The 19,577-nt window shown below is 40.8% G+C and overlaps 3 protein-coding genes across 5 annotated transcripts in view; 1 reads left to right on the top strand and 2 right to left on the bottom strand.

Moving 5' to 3' along the window:
* Positions 1 to 32: 32 nt before the first annotated feature.
* LOC119550073 (GTP-binding protein RAD) overlaps positions 33 to 19,577 on the top strand; it is a 31,143-nt gene continuing 11,598 nt past the window's right edge. For 2 of the 3 annotated variants that reach the window (XM_037858539.1, XM_037858540.1), the window contains exons 1-3: positions 33 to 527; positions 9,664 to 10,168; positions 18,161 to 18,314. In XM_037858539.1, coding sequence (XP_037714467.1) covers positions 9,956 to 10,168; positions 18,161 to 18,314 — 367 coding nt within the window. In that variant the 5' untranslated portion in view covers positions 33 to 527; positions 9,664 to 9,955. The remainder of the gene's footprint in view (positions 528 to 9,663; positions 10,169 to 18,160; positions 18,315 to 19,577) is intronic. The other variant, XM_037858541.1, reaches the window with a different exon arrangement.
* Positions 11,049 to 12,495, bottom strand: LOC119550074. Its single transcript, XM_037858543.1, has one exon. The coding sequence runs from the start codon at positions 12,420 to 12,422 to the stop codon at positions 11,400 to 11,402; it is 1,023 nt and encodes a 340-aa protein (XP_037714471.1). The 5' UTR covers positions 12,423 to 12,495; the 3' UTR covers positions 11,049 to 11,399.
* On the bottom strand, positions 13,126 to 14,176 carry LOC119550075. Its single transcript, XM_037858544.1, has one exon. The coding sequence runs from the start codon at positions 14,131 to 14,133 to the stop codon at positions 13,129 to 13,131; it is 1,005 nt and encodes a 334-aa protein (XP_037714472.1). The 5' UTR covers positions 14,134 to 14,176; the 3' UTR covers positions 13,126 to 13,128.

The following is a 19,577-nucleotide window of genomic DNA, read 5'->3' as shown; positions in this document are numbered from 1 at the left end:
CGAACCCAAATCGCTTCAAACACTCGTCGGCGTTCGCATGGATCGGATGTGAAAAGCGGTTGGAAAATCGCCAGGCGCTCAACGTATCGTTTCGTTTTGAATTCAGAAAACCCGCGTTTGGAAAACCCCAGAGCACGAAAATATTTCAAATAATATCATACACTGACCGTAGCCAGAAAATGTGTATCTGCGGTTGAAATACACAAATTTTACGATGAAAAATATCTAACAAAACCAAATAATTTTGTGCGTTTCGGTTTCGGCTTCACTTCACATTATCTAAAAATAACGGAAAACAAGGAAAAAGAAAGTGTACAAGTGCAAAAAATTATCTCGCTGTATATAGAAAGTGGGCCGCCGGCGCTGTTTTTTATTTTTGTAATACAAATTATCGATCAAATACATAAGTAGTGTCCCCCCCAGCCCAGGGAGCATAAACTTCCTGGATGGTTGCTCGAGTTCGGTGACCAAGCAAAAACGAGAACACCTGAGGGGATAGTCAAAGGTGCCAACAGGCCAAGAGAAAGGTTTGTTTTGATTAATTAAATTGCCTAATTGCAATGTCGTGACCCAAATAGATATTTAACCACAAAAAAATTGGGAAACCCTCTGCCTCCAGCGGAGGTGTCGTGTGCCCTGGCACTTTTCGCGTTTCCGGCAGCGGTTCGATTTGTTTACTTTAGACCCAAAAATTCCCAGTGCCATTTTCTTGCCCCATTTTCATTTTTGCCACAGGATAAGCAAGCTTCCGAAAAGGAAAAACACCGAAATCACTCATACGCCACGTTGCCCCCTGCATTAAACATTTAACATTCAACGCCAAGAAGTCAGCAGCCTCCATCTCAGTTTATGGTCTGCCTTTTCGAAATGGTTTACTTGAGAGCGAATTCTTTGGGGTGCCATAAAGTATTTGTTCGGCGGCAGGGAGAGCCTGCGGGAAATTGCTAAATAACAATCAATTCGGGCAGTGTAGCAAAAGACAAATGGATTTCCAACTGCAGGCGGCAATGCAAGAACGTATAAAAATAAAATAAAATAAAATTTAATCAGAAGTCATAGAGTGGGATCTGCAATAGATGGGGGAAATGTTTGCGATAATCGAGCAGTAAAAACTCCGTTGGGATAAGCGAAGCCTTTAAATGGGGGAATAAATTTAAAGAAAAGCCCTGGGGAAAATGCAGAGAAAAGCAGAGAAACTCATGGGACAAATGTAGGTGGAAAGTGTGTGTTTTAACTATAAATGTAATTGAAAAACCTAAAAAAAATACTGGCCAAACAATGTCATAATAATTAAAGTGGTTTCTATTGTTTTAGCCTTTTATAAATCTGCAGTTCGGGAAATGGTAATCCAATTCCCTAGAAATTAAATTTCCTATTATTTTTTCATATTTGCTTTTTTCAACCTCTATACTTTCATGTTTGTGCAACCCATCATTCCGTTTTTTACTCTAAGCGAAATGCCAATGGCACTGTATCTAAGCATTTGTCTTTATGGACAAAAAACAGATTGCATTTAGGTTATAACCACATTAGGCGACTGAATCAGATAGCATTAAATTGCTGGTCACTTGCAATCAGCGAAAACAGGCGAAACTGGACAGGGCAGACAAAGGGCACTCATTGCGGGCAATCATTAGCGATACAAATCGCCACGGCAATTCCCCAGAGATCTGGGTTCTAATCGGCATAGTCCGCAAGAGCAGGCAGTCCATGACCACAATCCCCAATCGAAGGGCCCAGCACGCAGCAGTGTAAAAACAAATGTAGCTGCAGTGCGGCATTCTGATTTCAATTCACTGATTTTCCAATGTGTGTGGGTCGATGCTCCTGCACTCTTGCCCCGGGGCCAATTAAACTAAAGTGTCTGGCTCCGCTGGCACGCGACTTTCTGGCCACGCCCCCCGCTCTATGGGATCCATATAGAATGGAATGAAATAGAATCGAATGGAGCCACAAACACAAACGCATACGGATGGAAATAGAGACGAGGACTGCTTTTATGGCAAATCAAATTAACAACTAATTCCATTAGAGTTTGAGCAAGAAAACAGCCACCACTAATTGGCAAGTGGTGGAGGTTCGGAGGAGTAGTATCTGGCCATAGCCGAAATGGATTGGCCAGATTGCTCTGGTCCCTGGGCCAAAAATATATTCCAAATTCAATTAAAACCTGCACTGACTACATCATCGAGAGGAACAGTAAGTGCGGAGCCTGGGAACAAAGCTGAGATCCTGAAAGCGTTTCGGCCTGCACCTGGCAGCAGGAACATCAGAGGCACAAGCCCGTGACCAAGGTTGAGCCCGTTTTTCGGCCAGGTCGCGGCATTGTCCAACCCCATATCCACCCACCCCCACTTGGCCCCCAAAAGTGTTGTCACCCCTGTCATTGCTCTTTGGACTTTTTACACACGGGAAAGCTATGAACATGACAGGCTCGTGTTCCTCTGGCTGCGCTGGGAAGAGAAGGGTAGTCTTGAATGGGAAATACAATCATTAACAGCCTACATTCAAACAAAAGTTCTTTAGATTATAATAAAAGAAATATTAAATATTCCTAGGATTTAAGATTGATTTAGACTATAATAAATTAAATATTAAATGTTCCTAGGATTTAAGGGATAGAAGAAAGTATCCCATCGATAAAACGCTTTGCAATTTTCATAAATACAATCAATACATTAAAACAGAAATTCTTTAGATTATAATAGAAGATAAATTAAAAATTACTAGGATTAACGGGAAACGAAAAAGTATCCCATCGATTTGTTTTGATACATATACTAGGGATCCAAAGAATTCGCTTAGTACTGAATTCGTGCAAAATTTACATCGATACAATCATGAACTGCCTACATTAAAACAAATATTCTTTAGATTATAATAGAAAAAAATTTAAATATTCCTAGGACTTAAGGAAAACGAAAAAGTATCCCATCTACTTAGATACATATACTAAGGATCCACAGAATTCGCTTAGCGCTGAGTTCGTGAAAAATTTCCATTAGTACATATTGGAAACCCAAGCGATTAAATGGAACCACCAATACCAATGTTCTCTTTATTTAATAAATAAATAAAAACTATTATTTATTATCAAAATTAAATGTATGTTATGAGTTCAACATTCTCTATAGATAAAATTGATCTCTGTTGACTTCAAATATGTATCATAAAATCTACTACTATTTTTTGTCGTTTGCACCCCTTTAAACAAAAATTAAACATTATATATCCTGATGCTACGATTTTTTTCCTGTGCACAACTCCCATTTTACTTAAGCAGAAAAACGTGACTGAGCCCCGTGCCAGTGACAATTGGGCAGCAAACTGAAGTGGAAGCCAAGTGGCCAGCGAGGCAGTGAAGTGGGTCACATTTCCGCTGCATAACTCCTTCTCAGCCAGTCACAACTAACGAAAATATTTATGCACACACTTAAAATGCTTCCAGCGACCAAAAGCAACCCAAAACTGAAACCCAAACCCCGACCAAGCAAACAAACAAACAGCAGTTGAAATGCGAATAAATTCCTGGCTGGCTTAGCTTAACTTTTTATCCATTTTGCCGTGCCACCAGGGAAATACTGGTGGCAGCCCCTCCCCCTTCTTTCCCAGCTCACTTTGATGGACATTGGGTATTCTTCCTGCAGGATCTGCTCTATCCACATCCTCGGGGGAACATAATTGCAACTGTCTGGGTCAGCAATGTCCATGCAAACGGAATGACATGAAGAGTTTGAAAATCAGATAGATGGATAACTAAGAAGGAAGTTGCAATTGATTCCAGTCGAACAGTTCCGAGGAAATCGGTGGAGTAGAAGGAAAATGGTGTTAGTTGAAAGGTTGCTTCATTTGATTCAATCTCAAAAAGGAAATTCGCAAAGGAGTTAGGAGAGATTAGCTCAGTGCAATTTTGTTATATAATTCATACCAATAATTATTGGTTTTGTTTTATTATAAAATAGATTAACACATGTTGCATTAAAATTTGGACCTTTTTATTGCCATGCGAATCCTTAAATAAAATAATATGGAAATATTAGTCCTATCCCATTTTGTTATATAACTTATAATGACCATTATAACAAAAAGTAGTATACCTATTATATAAAAAAATATAATAAAACGGGTTGCATTAACTTTTGTACTTTTTTATTGCCATGCGTATCCCTAAAACATGGCGTGTCCTAAGTTTTTTGGGTCTTCCCCTACTCCATTACCCACTTTCAAAAGCATTTTTCAGTTGGTTTAACAGATGTAACAAAAGCATTGAAATTCCTCGAATGGCCAAACTGGGAAAATCCAATTCCTATAATGAAATCGAACAAAGGCTGGGGACAAAAATTCGAGCATGTGAAATCAAATGCAAACCAATTAGGGCCTTGGGTTAGGGGACAACAAAAAAACGGAAAGAAAGAATGGAAAATCGTAAACTGCCTCGATTTATTTCCAGGCCAAATTGCCGTTCCACAGATACCTAAGGACATTGCCCGATAGTTAATTATGACGCACACATCAAAGGCGGATTGCCGAGTGCCTTATTTATCCTGTCGCAAACTAAATGAAGTGAATTTTTGTGTAAACATCTGAGCCGGCGGCCCGACTCCTGTCTGGATTCGAATCTAAATTGCGAATAACAAGCCATTGCGAGACCCCCGAATGAATGCCACTCGAAGTACATAAACAGGCAGGCAGGCAGGCAGCAGCCAAAGGTGGAATAAACACACCCAGGCACACCCCAGTATCTACACACCCACCCACATGTGTCATAATCACCGTAAAAGACGTCAAGTTTAAACTAAACAGACAGGGATTTGAGGAGGCCGGGGAAAAAAGGCAGAGGAGACAGACGGTTAAGCGGCATAATCTGCCCTTGAGCTCCATTTTGCCCAACGATTTGGAAAATCTTTGTAGCAAAATAAATTCCCAAACAGATTTTGCTCATACCCGCCGCTTGCCTGCAATCCCTGTTTATTTTTCTGGGGACCTCATCGATTTATCGAACATTAAACAAGAAATCAAAGGCAAAAGGAAAAGATTCCTGTTTGGCCACTTAAGCAGAGGAAACTAAATAAATAGAAATTCTAGCCATAAATTAATGTCAAACAGTTCGAAAGTCTGTGGCCAGTGTCAAGTGATTTCCTCAGTGGTCAACTGAAAACAAATAAAATTCGCTGTTGATCATCACGATTTTTAAATATTTCTCTTGTGCTCTTTGTGATTTTTTTAAATCATAAAAATTCTTCGCACGCTTAGTCTGCAAATACCAGAACCGAATGCTGTATAATTTATTCAATCATTCAAATTTGTTTTCATCTGAGCAGAGGGAAAATAACACAGCTCGGGGCTAATAACATGCTGTCCCATTAGAGCAAAAAACCAACGCCAACGTGGCGTATGCGCAATAAAAACTTTTTGTTTTTATACAGCTCATCTGCGTGGACAAGCTGCTAGCTGAATGAAATGATAATAATGAAGCTCCATGCTAAGGCTTGTCTAAGATATGAATCTCAGCCAGATAGCTCAGGATAAATGTCACCAATCAGAGCTAAGAAATAATAAGGCAGGCCTTACGTAAAAGTCAACTTCGAATGAACCCGACCTTTGGGACAAGCCGGCAACCTGTGACCCAATGGAATTAATTTTGCAGCAACAGGTGCTGGCCATGAAAATAAACAAATGCCTCTGCTGTGAGATGAGGCTCAAAGGGAAACATTAAACAAACGCTGCGAACATCCACTGACAAAGACACGAGCTGCCACACGGATAACAACATGGACACTGACTCGGACAAGGACGTGGACATGTTGAAGGAAGCCGCTGGCAGGCCAAACAGACTCCCACACAAAGGGGCGTGGCCAGGGTCATCGCTGGACCAGATGAAAGCCAACGTTTCCTGGAACAAAATGTCACATTAACCAGCCAGACACATACATATTTCATTGACCCTTATTAAAGGGCTTTAACATGGCATTTTTAAAGTTTACTATAAATAAATTGATATCGAAAACTGTTTACAAATAAAGGACTAGCAAAAAATACCATTAAAAATCATAGATAAACATGGCAGTGCAAAATTATTTGCTTTTCCTCGACAAGCTGATTAATAATAATTTTTTTTTTTAAATTATTGGTCATAACGTCTACCAACTTTTTATCAAGCCTTTATAATATAATTAGTTTTAAATAACGCTGTGTTTTTTTTCTCGAATTTTTCAGTTGACCTAAATGAGTTATAGCTAAAAACAAAAATATGACTTTAATTATTCTTTAGATTCTTTATTTTAAAATTAAGCTTTGATTTAATGATGCAATTCAAAAATTATTTTTTTAATCTTTCCTCGATTTAACACTATTTTTTAACACTTAATAAATTTTAAACCAATTCACGCTCGACCGCAATCAGCTTCCATTTAAATCAATTTTGTTTGCAGTTCCGCTTAACTGCTCTTGATTGTTTCACCTTTTTTCATATTCAGGTGGCATACCAACCTTGAGCCACCCACACTCCACCCGAAAACCCCCCAGATAGTCAAGTTCCATTCAGGACCCATCGGGCCATACACGCGGTATCTGTTGACACTTTATCGGGGTTTTTTATTTCTGCCTGCCGGGAGATATACCATATGTATAAGGGTGGGCCAACGCAACGCACTTTTTGGCCCTGTTCCTGTGATAGCTTAAGTTGCCTGGAACCGGGCCCAGCTGTCATCATCTGTCCATATCCACAGCCACATAGATTGGTGGCCTGATTAGCCGGGGCAGACAAAAAACTGAAGCGAAAATATTTATGTTAATAACTAGCAACAGGCCATCTGATAAGGGTAAGAGCGAAAATGTTGGCCGCCTCATATCGGGCCATAAAGCGGAATGACCACCAATATGGCCCAGAATTCCGGGCCAAGTCTATAAGCATAAATGTGAAAATTAACAGCAACGAGCAGGGCAAAAGCGAAAGCTTTAAAGGAGAGTCTATACTCGTATGTGTGGCTGCTCCTCCTTCTTCCTGCGGCCAATTAGGAGGACTCACACACGCACTGTGAGCTCTTACCAATGTTGTTGTTAGCCAGAAAAGCCTGCGGCATCAATTCAATGCAAACAAGGAGCTAGCAGGCAGATCCTTTTGCTGACAAAGGAGCCTTCAACGACGATGACGATGACGACGACGACGACTTCATCGCCATGTGGCCTGGAGTTTCATGCACGACTGAATGGGTCAGCAGCTGAAATCATCTCGGGGTTCCCATTCAGCATCTCCCTTTTTCGGGCGTCCCGTAATGCATCGCTGGTTTCTCGATTTAGGTTTAGATGGCAAATCAAGCGTAAAGTCGCAGAGAAAGTTTTCTCAATCCTTTAAACATGCTTAAGTCACATACTTTTCCCTTTCTTACAGCTGGATTTTTTGCTAAGGTATACATAGCAATTCACTTTGATGTATAATCTAAAGAGCTAGATGATTTAATATTTTAAGCTGGAAATGATGCGTGCTTATATTGATCAATAAGTATGTTTCTGACCTTATAAAGAATAAAAATTCTTGATTGAATTCTTGAATTCTTGACATTTCCGTCTGTCCGTCTTTCCGTTTGAACACTATAAAATTAAGAATGTTGGGATTAAGCAAGCAAATTCTAGAGATTCTTGCGCAGCACAAGTTTTTTTTAGCATATACGATTTTTTCTTTATTTTCTTTATACTTTAAAATTCTAAAAATTCAAGTTAAAGCAGGTTTTTCTCTCACTGCTGTGCCCTGTTTATGTCAAGCGCTTCTCGCATATGCTGCCGCGTAAAAACATTTCCAAGTTTATGTATTTATTCCTCTTCCTTTTTCCCTCGAGTCCTTTGCATTATTTACTTGCGAGGGACTTGGCCCGAATCTTTTGTTCTGCTAAGCACAAAAAAAGGGTGGCTCGTTTTTAATTATTTATATTTTAATCGCTCGCCCAAGTTAATTACGCGGCAGAGAGACGTTAAAGTACTCGGATGAACGCGGCTAAAACTGCAAGTTCATCAAGTTCGCTGCTCAGTGAGAGAAAGTGGAAAGTGCACGGACTGCACTTAAGTGCAAGTGCGGATGAAACTGTAGCAAAGGCGTAATTCGATTATAATACCGTAGAACGATGGAATAGCATGCCCCAGGTCTAGTGATGCAAGTCTAGGGAGCAAACAGGATGCCTAACCAGATTACCAATATGTTTTGACTGGCCTCCCGGCAGCCTCCTTATCCGCATCTCTAAACCCCTCTAGACAATCAGTCGGGGAAATTCAATTTCAGTTGCTCTGGCTTAAGGCCAGCTGAGAAGTGGATTTCATTTCGCAATCGCGAAAAGCCCCGGGAACTCTTCCGCTGGCAAATGGCAATTAGTGTCCATTAGAAACGCTGTTTGCAGGTTAAAGTTGCCATTTAACTTTCACGAGCTCTTTAAACAGCATTTCCGCGCAAGTTTTCTCATTTTCCAGATTTTCTATACATCTCAATTGTGAAATGTGTTTTTTTCCATAGGAAACCATACGAAAGAGTTCAACATGCGGATGATGCAAGGGTTAGCAACTGAAGCCATTAAAAAGAAATGTATTTTTAGACTATGAGAATTACGTGATTAACGAACTCTTCAGACTCACAAGATCAGGCCAATCCAAACAAAGATTTGTTATGAAATGGAAAATGTGGGGAATATTTTCAGAATCATTTACTAAGAACTCTAAATGAAACTGTTTCTTACCTTAAAAAGGTGAAATTGCAATAAATAAAATGTTGTTTTAATATTCAGTATAGATTTTATAATGGGTGAAGGATGGGAAAGTCTAGTTTTACTATTTTAATATGTTTCTATAATAAAGTTTTATAACTAATGTAACCGATGCTTTGGGGGTGACTTTATTTTTTAACTCCGGATATTATATGTAAGTACAACTTTAAGAAATGCACAAGAAGATCCAAAAAAAATCATTTCGAAGGGCTGGAGGCTGGCAGTTGATTATAATATTGAATTGTTTCTGATGTCGAGATAAAAAGTAAAATAAATAAAGACAGATAGTCAACTTACTAAACCAACCCAAACATAAATATAAACCCCTATACCAAACAGTATTAATCAATCCATCGAAACGGCAATACTATAAGCGAAACACATAACAGTTCCCTGAGCCCTTACATAACCCCTATAGAAACCACAATTCCCAAAGGCCCTGCCCCTTTTGAATAGATTTTGAATTTGTTTGTTGCAATTTGTCGTTTTCGGGTTGTCCACCGAAAATGCGAATGGGCTTTGGCCAACTACCGAAACTGACCCAGTTTGTCTGAGAGACGCGTGAGGCAGTTTTAAAAATAAATCGAAATTGGATGGGTGGGGGCCTTTGCGAGGGGTTGGAAAAACAAACAGATGAATTTTATGTTTAATGGCTGCTGGCGAAATGAAAAATCACACAGCAAATTATGTTGCATGTTGTTACAAATACAATCTCGTAGAACGCAGATGAAATTCACTTTTCGTTGCTCACTTTTGCTTTTCAACAAATATTTCTTTGGGTTATTTCTGTAAAACTTGGTCACGTCACGACCGACAGTAAAAACAATTCGAGAAAAAGTGTAATTTTAATTTGAAACAAATTCATTTAAATGTTTTCTGCATTCGTTTCTTTTGCTTTTTCACGGTTTATTTGCAGAGTGCACAAGAAACAAGAAACAAACAAAAATAACGTCACACACCACCATCCAAAAATCAGATTATGAATTATGCAACCAAGCATCCACAGCAGCAAAATAGAGCAACTAGAACCACAGCACGAACTGCTTAATGCACAAAAGTAGAGACCCCTAGACTTGGCCAGACTCGTTTGCGGAGAAGTGCCGAAACAGACCAAAAGAGCCGCAGACCAGAAGTCAAGCGAAATTTCCCAGGAGGAATTTTCCGGCAAACAAAGGAGACCAGAAACCGGAGACCCCTGACCATTCGCCATGGTGGACGACATCTCCCCGATGCACCATCGCATGCAGAAGAAGACCAGGAGCGCCTCCATTTGTGCCACGGGGGCCAGCATCGAGACGGTCATCCATGGACTGCCCGGCGCCTCCGGAAGTGCCACGCCCGAGGGCGGTACACCGGGATACCGCCGTCGCCGGCCGGCCACGCGTTCCCAGAGCGCCCGCATCACCTCGGGCGCCAGATCGGTGAGTACGCGGCGTATACGTAATATACTCATAGATAATACACTTAGAAAGCAGCCATGCGGTACAAATTTAGCATTAGCATTTGCATCTGCCCGTCGTCACTGGCGAAATTTGCTTATTTATTTATAGTTTCCATTAGATGCACGTTTTTTACTATAAATAAGCAGCGAAAGTCGACATTTGGCGCATTTTCAAAACACGCACATGCAGATTGCCTGTTCAACAATATTATAATGTCATCTTTAATTTGCTAAAGCACTTTGGCATATCCAAATATTATTTATTGGGTGGGAAAGTTAAATTGTGTTTGGAGCAAATGGAGTCCAATATATAATTTTAGCCGAAAATAAATATGTTTGTCTATTATATTTTCCCTTTCAGCTGAATATTAAAAAATATTTAAGAGGCAAAAGAATTATATTCTTGAATTGAACTAGTTGGATTTATTGATGTTATAACGCTTTTGGTTAACATTTTTCTAATAGTAATTTAATCTTGAATTTGTAAATCATTTTAGAAAACATGAACATATTTTAAAAAATTATAAACATGATATACAAAGAGTAATTATCTTTAAAATGACCAACACTCGGCATTCTCAGAAGCAACAAATTTTCATAATAATGTGTAAAGTTTCAAAAAGAGTCTTAGTATCGCTCAATTTACTGCATTCAATATTCAACTGATACTAAAATTTGAAATCCATAAATCATCTTCAATGACTTGATTATAAATTTTAAAGTGTTCCACTAAATTCATGTGCAACAATTTCTTGCTTTCAAGACTGTTATATGTTACTGTTCAAAAAGCTACTGCTTTTTATTACCAATAATTGAGAACAAAATTTGGAAGTCCCGAAATCAACTTTATCGATTCTTTCCAATCCACCAGAGTTGTTTTTACTTACTTGGCAACAAATTTTGAAATTTTCCGCTTAATTGAAGTGAAAACTTTAGTTTGCGTTTAATTAAGGCTCTTTGAGTACCGAGTGTGCTCAAGTCTGGTTGCCATACCAGCTGCACAGCCATGACCAAAATCTCTTTGAAGTAGGTGTGTGTGTACATAGTAACCAACTCTAACTTGCGTGCAGCAAATATCCGAGGGGCAACGGGGGTAACTACATTTCCGCAGACATTTCCGAGAAACTGAGAACGCAATCACGTGCACTTCGCTCGTTTAATTGACTGATTACAGATTAAGTTGGCCTAAATCAGATTCATGGATTAGCTCTCTATTGCCTGGTCAGCTGGCTGTTGTTGTCGTTCACACTGAAGGCCGTCCTCAGATGATCCGTCAGGTCCATTTCATGCCTCTCGGGGCCCTCTTGTTCCCCAGCGGCTTCCTGATTCGACTCCTGGCTGATACTCCTGGCTGACTTTCCACTTTGATTGCTCGAGATGGAGGCCTTCCGTTGCGTTCCAGTGCTATCCCGCTTCGAGCTCAGCCGCTCGATTCCGGCCATCTTGTCGAAGCGCCTGGCACAGCGCTTCTTCTTGGCCTGGTTGATATAGGGCTCGGCCTGGTCCTTGATCAGCTTGTGGCACTCATACGGCGGACACTTGGGCGGCATACGCAGGCACTTGCAGAAGCTTATGTTGTGCATGAAGTACTCGTCGAAGTCCTCGTTGGGGGCCAATAGCTTCTGGTAGTACTCCACGCTGTTCAGGTCCAGGGGATCCAGCTGGCGGGCAGCGCAGTCCAGCTGGAGGTGACCACTGAAGAAGTAGGCAAACAGTTCCTCCACCAGGTCTATATAGAATTTGAACGGCTTGTGGAAGGCGTCGCCCAGGATAAAGGGACTCTCCTCTTTCAGATCCAGCTTGGCGCACTCGCGGCGAAAGATCAGAACATACGGACGCAGGCTGTGGACGGCCCAGCTCTGGTTCTTGTTGGAACTGACTATCACCTGGTAGTGCAGATAGTACTTGTTGATGATCGCCTCCTCCGACTCGATCTCGTAGATGTGCGGGCTCATGCAGCTCATATCCACCTGCATGGTGATCTTGTAGCGCTGGATCAGCTGGCTGAGGGTCTGTGCCGCGATCCTCTGCAGGCCCAGCTCCTTCTGGTAGGACTCAAAGTAACTCCGAAACTTTTCCTCGATCACCAGCAGGATCTTGATCACCGTCTTCTCAACGGAATCGGAACTGTCCAGATTCAGGATCGCGAACTTGGCCATGCTCTCGGTTACCGTGGTGCGAGAGAAAATGCTCTGGCTCACCATTAAATGGTACAGCCGATCACGCATTTCCATTTTCGGTTCCGTTTTTTAGTGTCTTGCCTTGAAAAACTATTGAAAACTAAGCAAAGGCCCGGTTGAAGTCCTATACGATGGTAACTTTGATTGTTTATTCGAAACCTATGAAATTGTAAAAGGAAATCATGAAAGTATAAAACGATTTCATCAACTAGTAACTCGTAATAAAGCTTTTCCTTTCAACTTAAAAAGCATTACAAAGAAATATTAAGATCACCTTACAAGATTTTATCGTTGTTGATTGAGACTGTGTGTGGTGTTTCAAAAATATTCCAAAAATGTACGCTGCAGATATCGTGAATTTCTCTTTTGAAATCAGTTTTGTATTTTCTAAAAAATATCGAGTAATCCCAAAAATAAGGTGTCCTTTGTATAGAAAATATATTAAAATAATTTTAAAGTGAATGCCGGGTAATATTTTTAGACTGGCAGACCTACCTATTTGGAACATAATTGAGTATCTCCTGTTCCGAGGATTGTAGAACACTATCTTTCGAATTTTTATTGCCGAATTGAAATCATTTATCAAGGCTATGTTAAGCAACAGTTGCAAACCACATTGATTCAGATTGATTCAGTTACATTTCTGATCCCAATTTATATAATTGTAGAAATCGTTATAAAATAAACTCAATAAATGCCTGAACAATTAAAGTAATATTCGTTCCCCTGATGTTTTCAAGACCAGTAAAACCACAGATGACTAATTGGGGGGGACTATGGGGGAACCAAAGACCACCGAATTATTTTCCGCAGAGCAGCGTAGGAAGCGATCAATTTCCGAAGCGAGGAGCCGAGGGTCTCGGGTTTGGTGGCTTAGCCTGGATCTTTGTTCCATGTCCGATTCCTCAGCAAAGTTCAGTGTAAATTTATTCTGGTCCGATTCGTTGGTGGACCGTCTGGACTCGGCCATCTTGGCGAATCGCCTGGCACACCTCTTTTCCTTGGCCTCGTTAATAAACGGCTCCGACCGATCCTTGATCACCAGAAGATCTGAAGACTCATTCAATTGACACTTGGGCGGCACCCGCAGGCAATCGCAAAAGCTTATGTTGTGCATGAAGTACTCATCGAAGTCCTCGTTGGGGGCCAATAGCTTCTGGTAGTACTCCACGCTGTCCAAATCCCAAGGACTCAAGAGGCGGGCAGCGGAGTCCAGCTCGAGGTGACCACTGTAGAAGTAGGAGAAGAGTTCCTCCACCAGGTCCATGTAGAACTTGATGGGCTTGTGGAAGGCGTCGCCCAGGATAAAGGGACTCTCTTCCTTTAGATCCAACTTGGCGCACTCGCGCCGGAAGAGCAGGACAAACGGACGCAGTCTATGGATGTCCCAGCACTGGCTCTTGTTGGAACTGACGATCACCTGGTAGTCCAGGGAGTACTTGGTGACCATTGCATCCTCCGACTCGACCTCGTAGATCTGGGGGCACATGCAGCTCATGCCCTCCTGCGTGGTGACCCTGTAGCGGTGGATATGCTGGTTGATGCTCTGCGCCGCGATCCTCTGCAGTTCCAGCTCCTTTTGGTAGGATGCAAAGTAAGTGCGAAACATTTCCTCGATCATCATTAGGGTCTTGATCACCTTGTTCTCAACGGTCTCGGAACTGTCCACTTTCAGGATCGCCATCTTGGCCATGCTCTCGGTCACCGTGGTGCGCGACAAGAAGCTCTGGCTCACCATTTGGTGAACCCTACGGCTCCTTTCCATTTTGGGTTCTGTTGTTTTGTGTACTGCCTTGAAAGTCTTGTGAAATACAGGGCAAGCAAACGTTCGATTGAAGTTCTACACGGTCTAGCCTAGATGAATCAGTTTTTCAGACACCAGAACTACATTAAATAATGGATGTATCATCCAAGCGAAGGGTGAAAAGAAATATCTGATGGTTGAATTTTTAAGCCATATTTTATATAGGTTCATTCAATTTTATTCTCTGCCTTATTTTTATTTTCCGCCTGAAATCTCAAGTCGCCGACGTCTCCAATTCAATTGATTCGTCACCCATCCCTCCAGGAAGCTGTGGAGTTGGAAGGCAGTTGCAGTGCGGCGTGTGAATTGAGTTATATCGCGGCTAAATTCAATTTCTGTGGACGGGTGTTTCAGACAAAAGGCGTCCGCCACGTGGCGGCATACTTTGCGTATGAGTTCTCCAGCCAACTGGATGCTCCCTGCTCGCAGCTTCTGCTGCTGAATATCCTCGCCGGTGAATCCCCCTTTTTTGCTTCTGCTGGCGACATTATTAGTCAGCAAACGAGGCAACAAAAAGCAGCCATACGCTCATGCAGTGTGCTAAAAATGTCCTTCTCATCGCCTGCGATGCGCCCCGAGCTGGTAATTTATATAGGAAAAGTTTTCAAGACACACACATGTTCCCCCGCCCTTTTTGGGGGCGGCAAGTCCTCTGTGGGCGTGGCCGTAATGAGTTCACAGCTAAACGAGCAAGATGACAGGGCTCCGACTTTGGAATACCTGGCCAACAGTCTTTAAAAAATCATTCAGTCATGTGAATATGAATAATTTTTATCTGATTGATCCGATTATTATAAAATGTGGTATGTAGAAGGGAATTTGAAAGATAAAGGTCCAAAAATTTATCGAGAGGATTAAGGGAGTAACCATGGTATTAAAATCACTTTAAAAAGGGTCTAAAAGTATGCAACAAAATATTTTAATTTCTTCAGCATACTTTTAAGCACCTTTATAAAAAGGTTTTTAACCGTAGTGATTATTTTAATACCCCCAATATTTTTTAGAGAGTTACTTTTTCTAACACAAATACAAACCCGACTTACTCTCTAGTCGTCCAAAGCAAAGAAGTTGCGCTGAAATGACTTTTGTTTATGAACAAGTAGGGGGACGGATACAATCGGCAGGAGCTGAAAAGTAAACTTTGAGTGTACAGTGCGATGATGTCCCGATGTCGATAAGTCGCAGGCACTTTTCATCTGCAGACGCAAAAGTTTAATGAGAGGATGCCACAACAACAACGAACGCAATGAAGCCGCATTGTAAAGCTATTTTCGTTTTGCACGGCATTCTATGGGCCAAAGTCAGACGTATTCCATTCTATGCAAATACCAGACAGAAACCAACAAATAACTAAAGCAGACAGCAGACACCCACGAATAAGGAAAATATTTTCCGATTTTCGACACAAAAGTTTCAGCACAAGAAAGCAAATTGCAGTCAGTGTGTGCAAGCTGATAATATTGACAAAATTGGAAAAAAAAACACCAGAATGGCTGCACTTTTCTGTCATTACTTAAAGATTGCGCAGAGTTTAAAGATAGATTTTATATTTATTATGTCTGTACGCTTCAAAGGAAATGAAATCAATAAAATTCGCCCTGTTTTTAAATGGGGAAAATAAATCGTTTGGTCACAAATGACTTTAACTGGAGGTTATTAAGTAGACTTTCCATCGCAAATTGTGTACACTTACAAGGCTTATATAAAAATGTAAAAATTAATTAATAACGAATTTAAATTTGTTATCCCGTAATACCCGTTCCCCTGATGTTGGTCATTAAGAAAATAAATTATCAGAGCTGCCCCAGAGGACTAATTGGGGATTAAGCGGGTACAAATTGAAGACTCCGCCGGAGGACATTCCACGGAACACCACATGGTCAATGAACTAACGCCAGGAAGCAATTAATTTCCGGGGCAAGAGGGCGATGAAGCGGTCCATCGGGCATCCGACCATACCACCACTGCATCCGGACGGATCAGATGTGTGTGTCCGCACAGCCGTAATATTTGATTAAGCCACCAAAGTAGACCATGCAAACATTTGGCCAAGAAAGAAGAGCAATTACTGGTCACGAGAGCCCATGAAATGCCAGGATAAACGCACACATGTGTATACTATATATGTAGCCAGGTTCGGCCGTAAAAAGCGCAAAAGAGTGGCCACTAAATAAACAAGGAACGTTCACACTGACAGCTCGGCTAATGGCAGTCCCCACTCCCCGTTCCTCCTTTCTGCGGAATTGGCGGCTTTGCCGAGCTCTTCAACTGACCAGAAACTCAACGTGGCCCAAATCCGTGGCCACTTGACAGCCGACGCCACGTAGCAAACGCTTCCGGCGTGCCGTTTTCCAGCGATGAGAAGGCCGTATGTAGAGACAGTGGCGGACTTAGTCGGTCCTTAAGGGGATTAGGAATCTATGTGTATTTCTAATCACTATACGAAAACAGAACAAAGATTTTTTGATAATAGGCAAATCCTTAGGTGTCTAAAAGTATGCAACAATATATCTTTAGCTCAGAAGTAAAGTTAATTCATTTAGAAAGACGACAATCATATAATCACTGCATGCTTTTAGGCACTAGGGTTCTGAAATCACTTTTAAATGCCAATTTACATTTAACAGTGATTTCAGAACCCTAGTTAACCCTTTTATGGAAACCCCCAGAAACTAATAGGTTTTACTTATTTAAAAATACGATAATAGCACTCATACAAAAAAATAGATCATATTCGAATACAAATATATTGTAATAAAATAAAAAAATTTATTAACTACCAAAGGTTAGAGTTTACAAAGTAATGTTTTGAAGGATTTTTAAATTCCCATATAAAATATAACGCACCTGTTTTTTCAATATAAATAGGAATCATTTTACAAAGTGAATTTCGCAACCTAAAAAAATGTTTAACTTATAAAATCTCCAAATGTTTACCTTTGGTATAAGTAAAACAAATTCCGAGAAAATGTGGTATATCAACATTGTATATGAGTCCATTTTACTTTAAAGTACTTATGATAAACGCTATTTATATAGTTTAGATTGAATATATTCCAAAACAATTTGTTTAGGACTTCATTTTAAGTCCCTTGAAATATCTCACATATATGATACTAAAGTAGGTTTTAAAGTTAATGCCAATTAAATGTATACCCTTCAACATGTCACCCAGAAAAAGCCATTTAATACCAAGCTTAGGTGGCGTAACTTAATAATTTCAAATTACCCGGTAATTGGTCCCATACCCCAAGCACCCAAATCATTTTGATCGCCCCCGTCCCTGTTTTTGGGCCAAGGAAAACGGAAGCGGCTAACAAAGTTGGACGTTTTGCATGCCCGGCTATAAATATGGTCCTCACACTGGACCAAAGAAACTGAACAAGAGGCTTACATCGCCGGGACAGGTGGTGAAATTAGTTTTCGCCCCGTCGCCAGCAGGTTTCCAATGGAACACCACAAGCTGAGGCTTCCTGACAGGCACTTGGACGCGGCTTGAAGGATGAGGGACAGAAACAGGGACACCACCCCATCACCGCCTGCAAGCCGGAAACTTTTGCGGCGGACGAAACAAGCGGCGGTTCTGATTGCATTTGGAGTGGCCGAGGCGAGGCGTTTAACCTTGACATTTAGGGGGAAATCCCTTGAGCTGCTCTGATCACAGAGGCGGCGAAGTCCGGAGGACGCAGCCCTTCCCACGAGGCCAAGTCGGGGCGATAAATTATGCCATTGGCGAGACAAGTGGGCGGTTGCCCCTTCTGTTTTTCCAAGGGACAAACAAACAAATGCAATTTGATTTGTGTGTCGGCTTGATTGGTCTGCAACCGAGAAATGCAATTTAATTTCTCACTCAATCGTCAAGGGCAATGCCTGCGCTAGTCCATAAATCACAGCGATTGCCTTGGGCCGAGATGGATAGATAGATGGCTGGTTGAGTAGTTGAGATCCCGGGCTTAAAGACACTTTTTTTCCTTATTCCAATTCCCAGGTCCGCCAGAAGACGAAGGCGCAACAGCAGCAGCAGCAACAGCAGCACACGCTCCAGGAGACCCGGAGCTACTGCACCAGCGAGCCCCGGCTGAGCGAGACGGAGACGCCTCCGCAGCGCCGCAAGCTATCGCAGCGGAGGCCACAGCCTCACGGTGAGTAAATTACGGCCGCAGATAAGCACCCACAATTGCGGGGAATAAAATAGTAGTATAGTAAAAAAATATTCCAAAAGTCTGAATTCTTTACACAGAGAAAAAAAATAATAAGAGTATTTATCTTATATGATATATCATTTATGAAAATTATTGTATAGAAAATCAGTATCAATTCTATCTATAGAACAGTAGATAAAGGGCGTAATAAAATAGTAGTATTGTTAACAAATATATCCAAAAAGTATGTCGGTTTCTATACACACAGAAAAAATATTAAAGGGATGTATCATGCATTATATATCATTAATGAATATAATTATATAGAATTTCAGTACCAATTCTATCTATACTATGGTAGATAAGGGGCATATCCACTTGAAATATTCTTTCTTTTTGCTCTCTTTTCCTATTTTGGATACTTTCGAACATTGCTGTCTCGCTCTTACCCAGAGTAGCTTTGGGCAATATCTTGATCTTTCGGAGAAAGGAAATCTAAGAAATCCAAAAATGATATTTCATAAATGTACCTTGTGAATATCAAATTGATACTTACCTTTTTTCTGTTTGTAAGTTTTTTAATTAAAAGATGATTTAAGTGTTAAGATGATAAAAAAGCCTAAAAAATGTTAAAAGCGAGCTTTATAGAGTATAAGTATGAACAAGTACAACTTGTCAATATCTATTGGAGTTCTCTATATATAAATTTTAAAAGATAGGGCCATAACCGGCGTACCATCTATACAGCTTTCCAAATAGATGCGGCTTTTAGATAAACTATAAATATATAGATATATCATTAAATACATTTTTTTTATTTTCCAAGTGTTATTCGGTTTTTAAATTTTTTAGAAAGCTTCTTAGACTATTGTATGTTTCATCTTTCTTTACAATATTTTACTGGCCAGTTCTCTAGAATGCTTACCGCACTTGTACATAAGTAAGTTAAAGTTGTGGGTTTTAATGGCCGGATGGAGCCATCAAAACGGCAAAACAAGGCCAACAAATTAGCCAAGTGCTGAGCCTGATCTTTTATGCGGCATAAACTAAGCTCTCAGCCAAATTGCTCGCCGCACGAGAGCAGCGGCGATGTAAAATTGACCATAAATGACTTGGAGGCTGGAATAGCAGGGGGCGTGGCCACAGAACCGCAGGACTTTAAGGCGAGGTATTGAAGCTGAAACAGTTGGCTTTGTTCCAGCAGATGGCAGATGATCCATTTCGCCCTTTGTTAAGTACTCTCCAGTAATGCTGATTCAATTA

Source organism: Drosophila subpulchrella, chromosome 2R (genome assembly GCF_014743375.2).
Source record: "Drosophila subpulchrella strain 33 F10 #4 breed RU33 chromosome 2R, RU_Dsub_v1.1 Primary Assembly, whole genome shotgun sequence".
In the NCBI taxonomy this organism is placed as follows: Eukaryota; Metazoa; Arthropoda; class Insecta; order Diptera; family Drosophilidae; genus Drosophila; species Drosophila subpulchrella.
Note: the sequence above shows the minus strand (reverse complement) of the source record. Positions and strands in the feature narration are given on the sequence as shown.

Bases quoted from the DNA above. Each gene is read 5' to 3' on its own strand.
- LOC119550074 (XM_037858543.1), bottom strand. From the start codon at position 12,422: ATGGAAATGCGTGATCGGCTGTACCATTTAATGGTGAGCCAGAGCATT.
- LOC119550075 (XM_037858544.1), bottom strand. From the start codon at position 14,133: ATGGAAAGGAGCCGTAGGGTTCACCAAATGGTGAGCCAGAGCTTCTTG.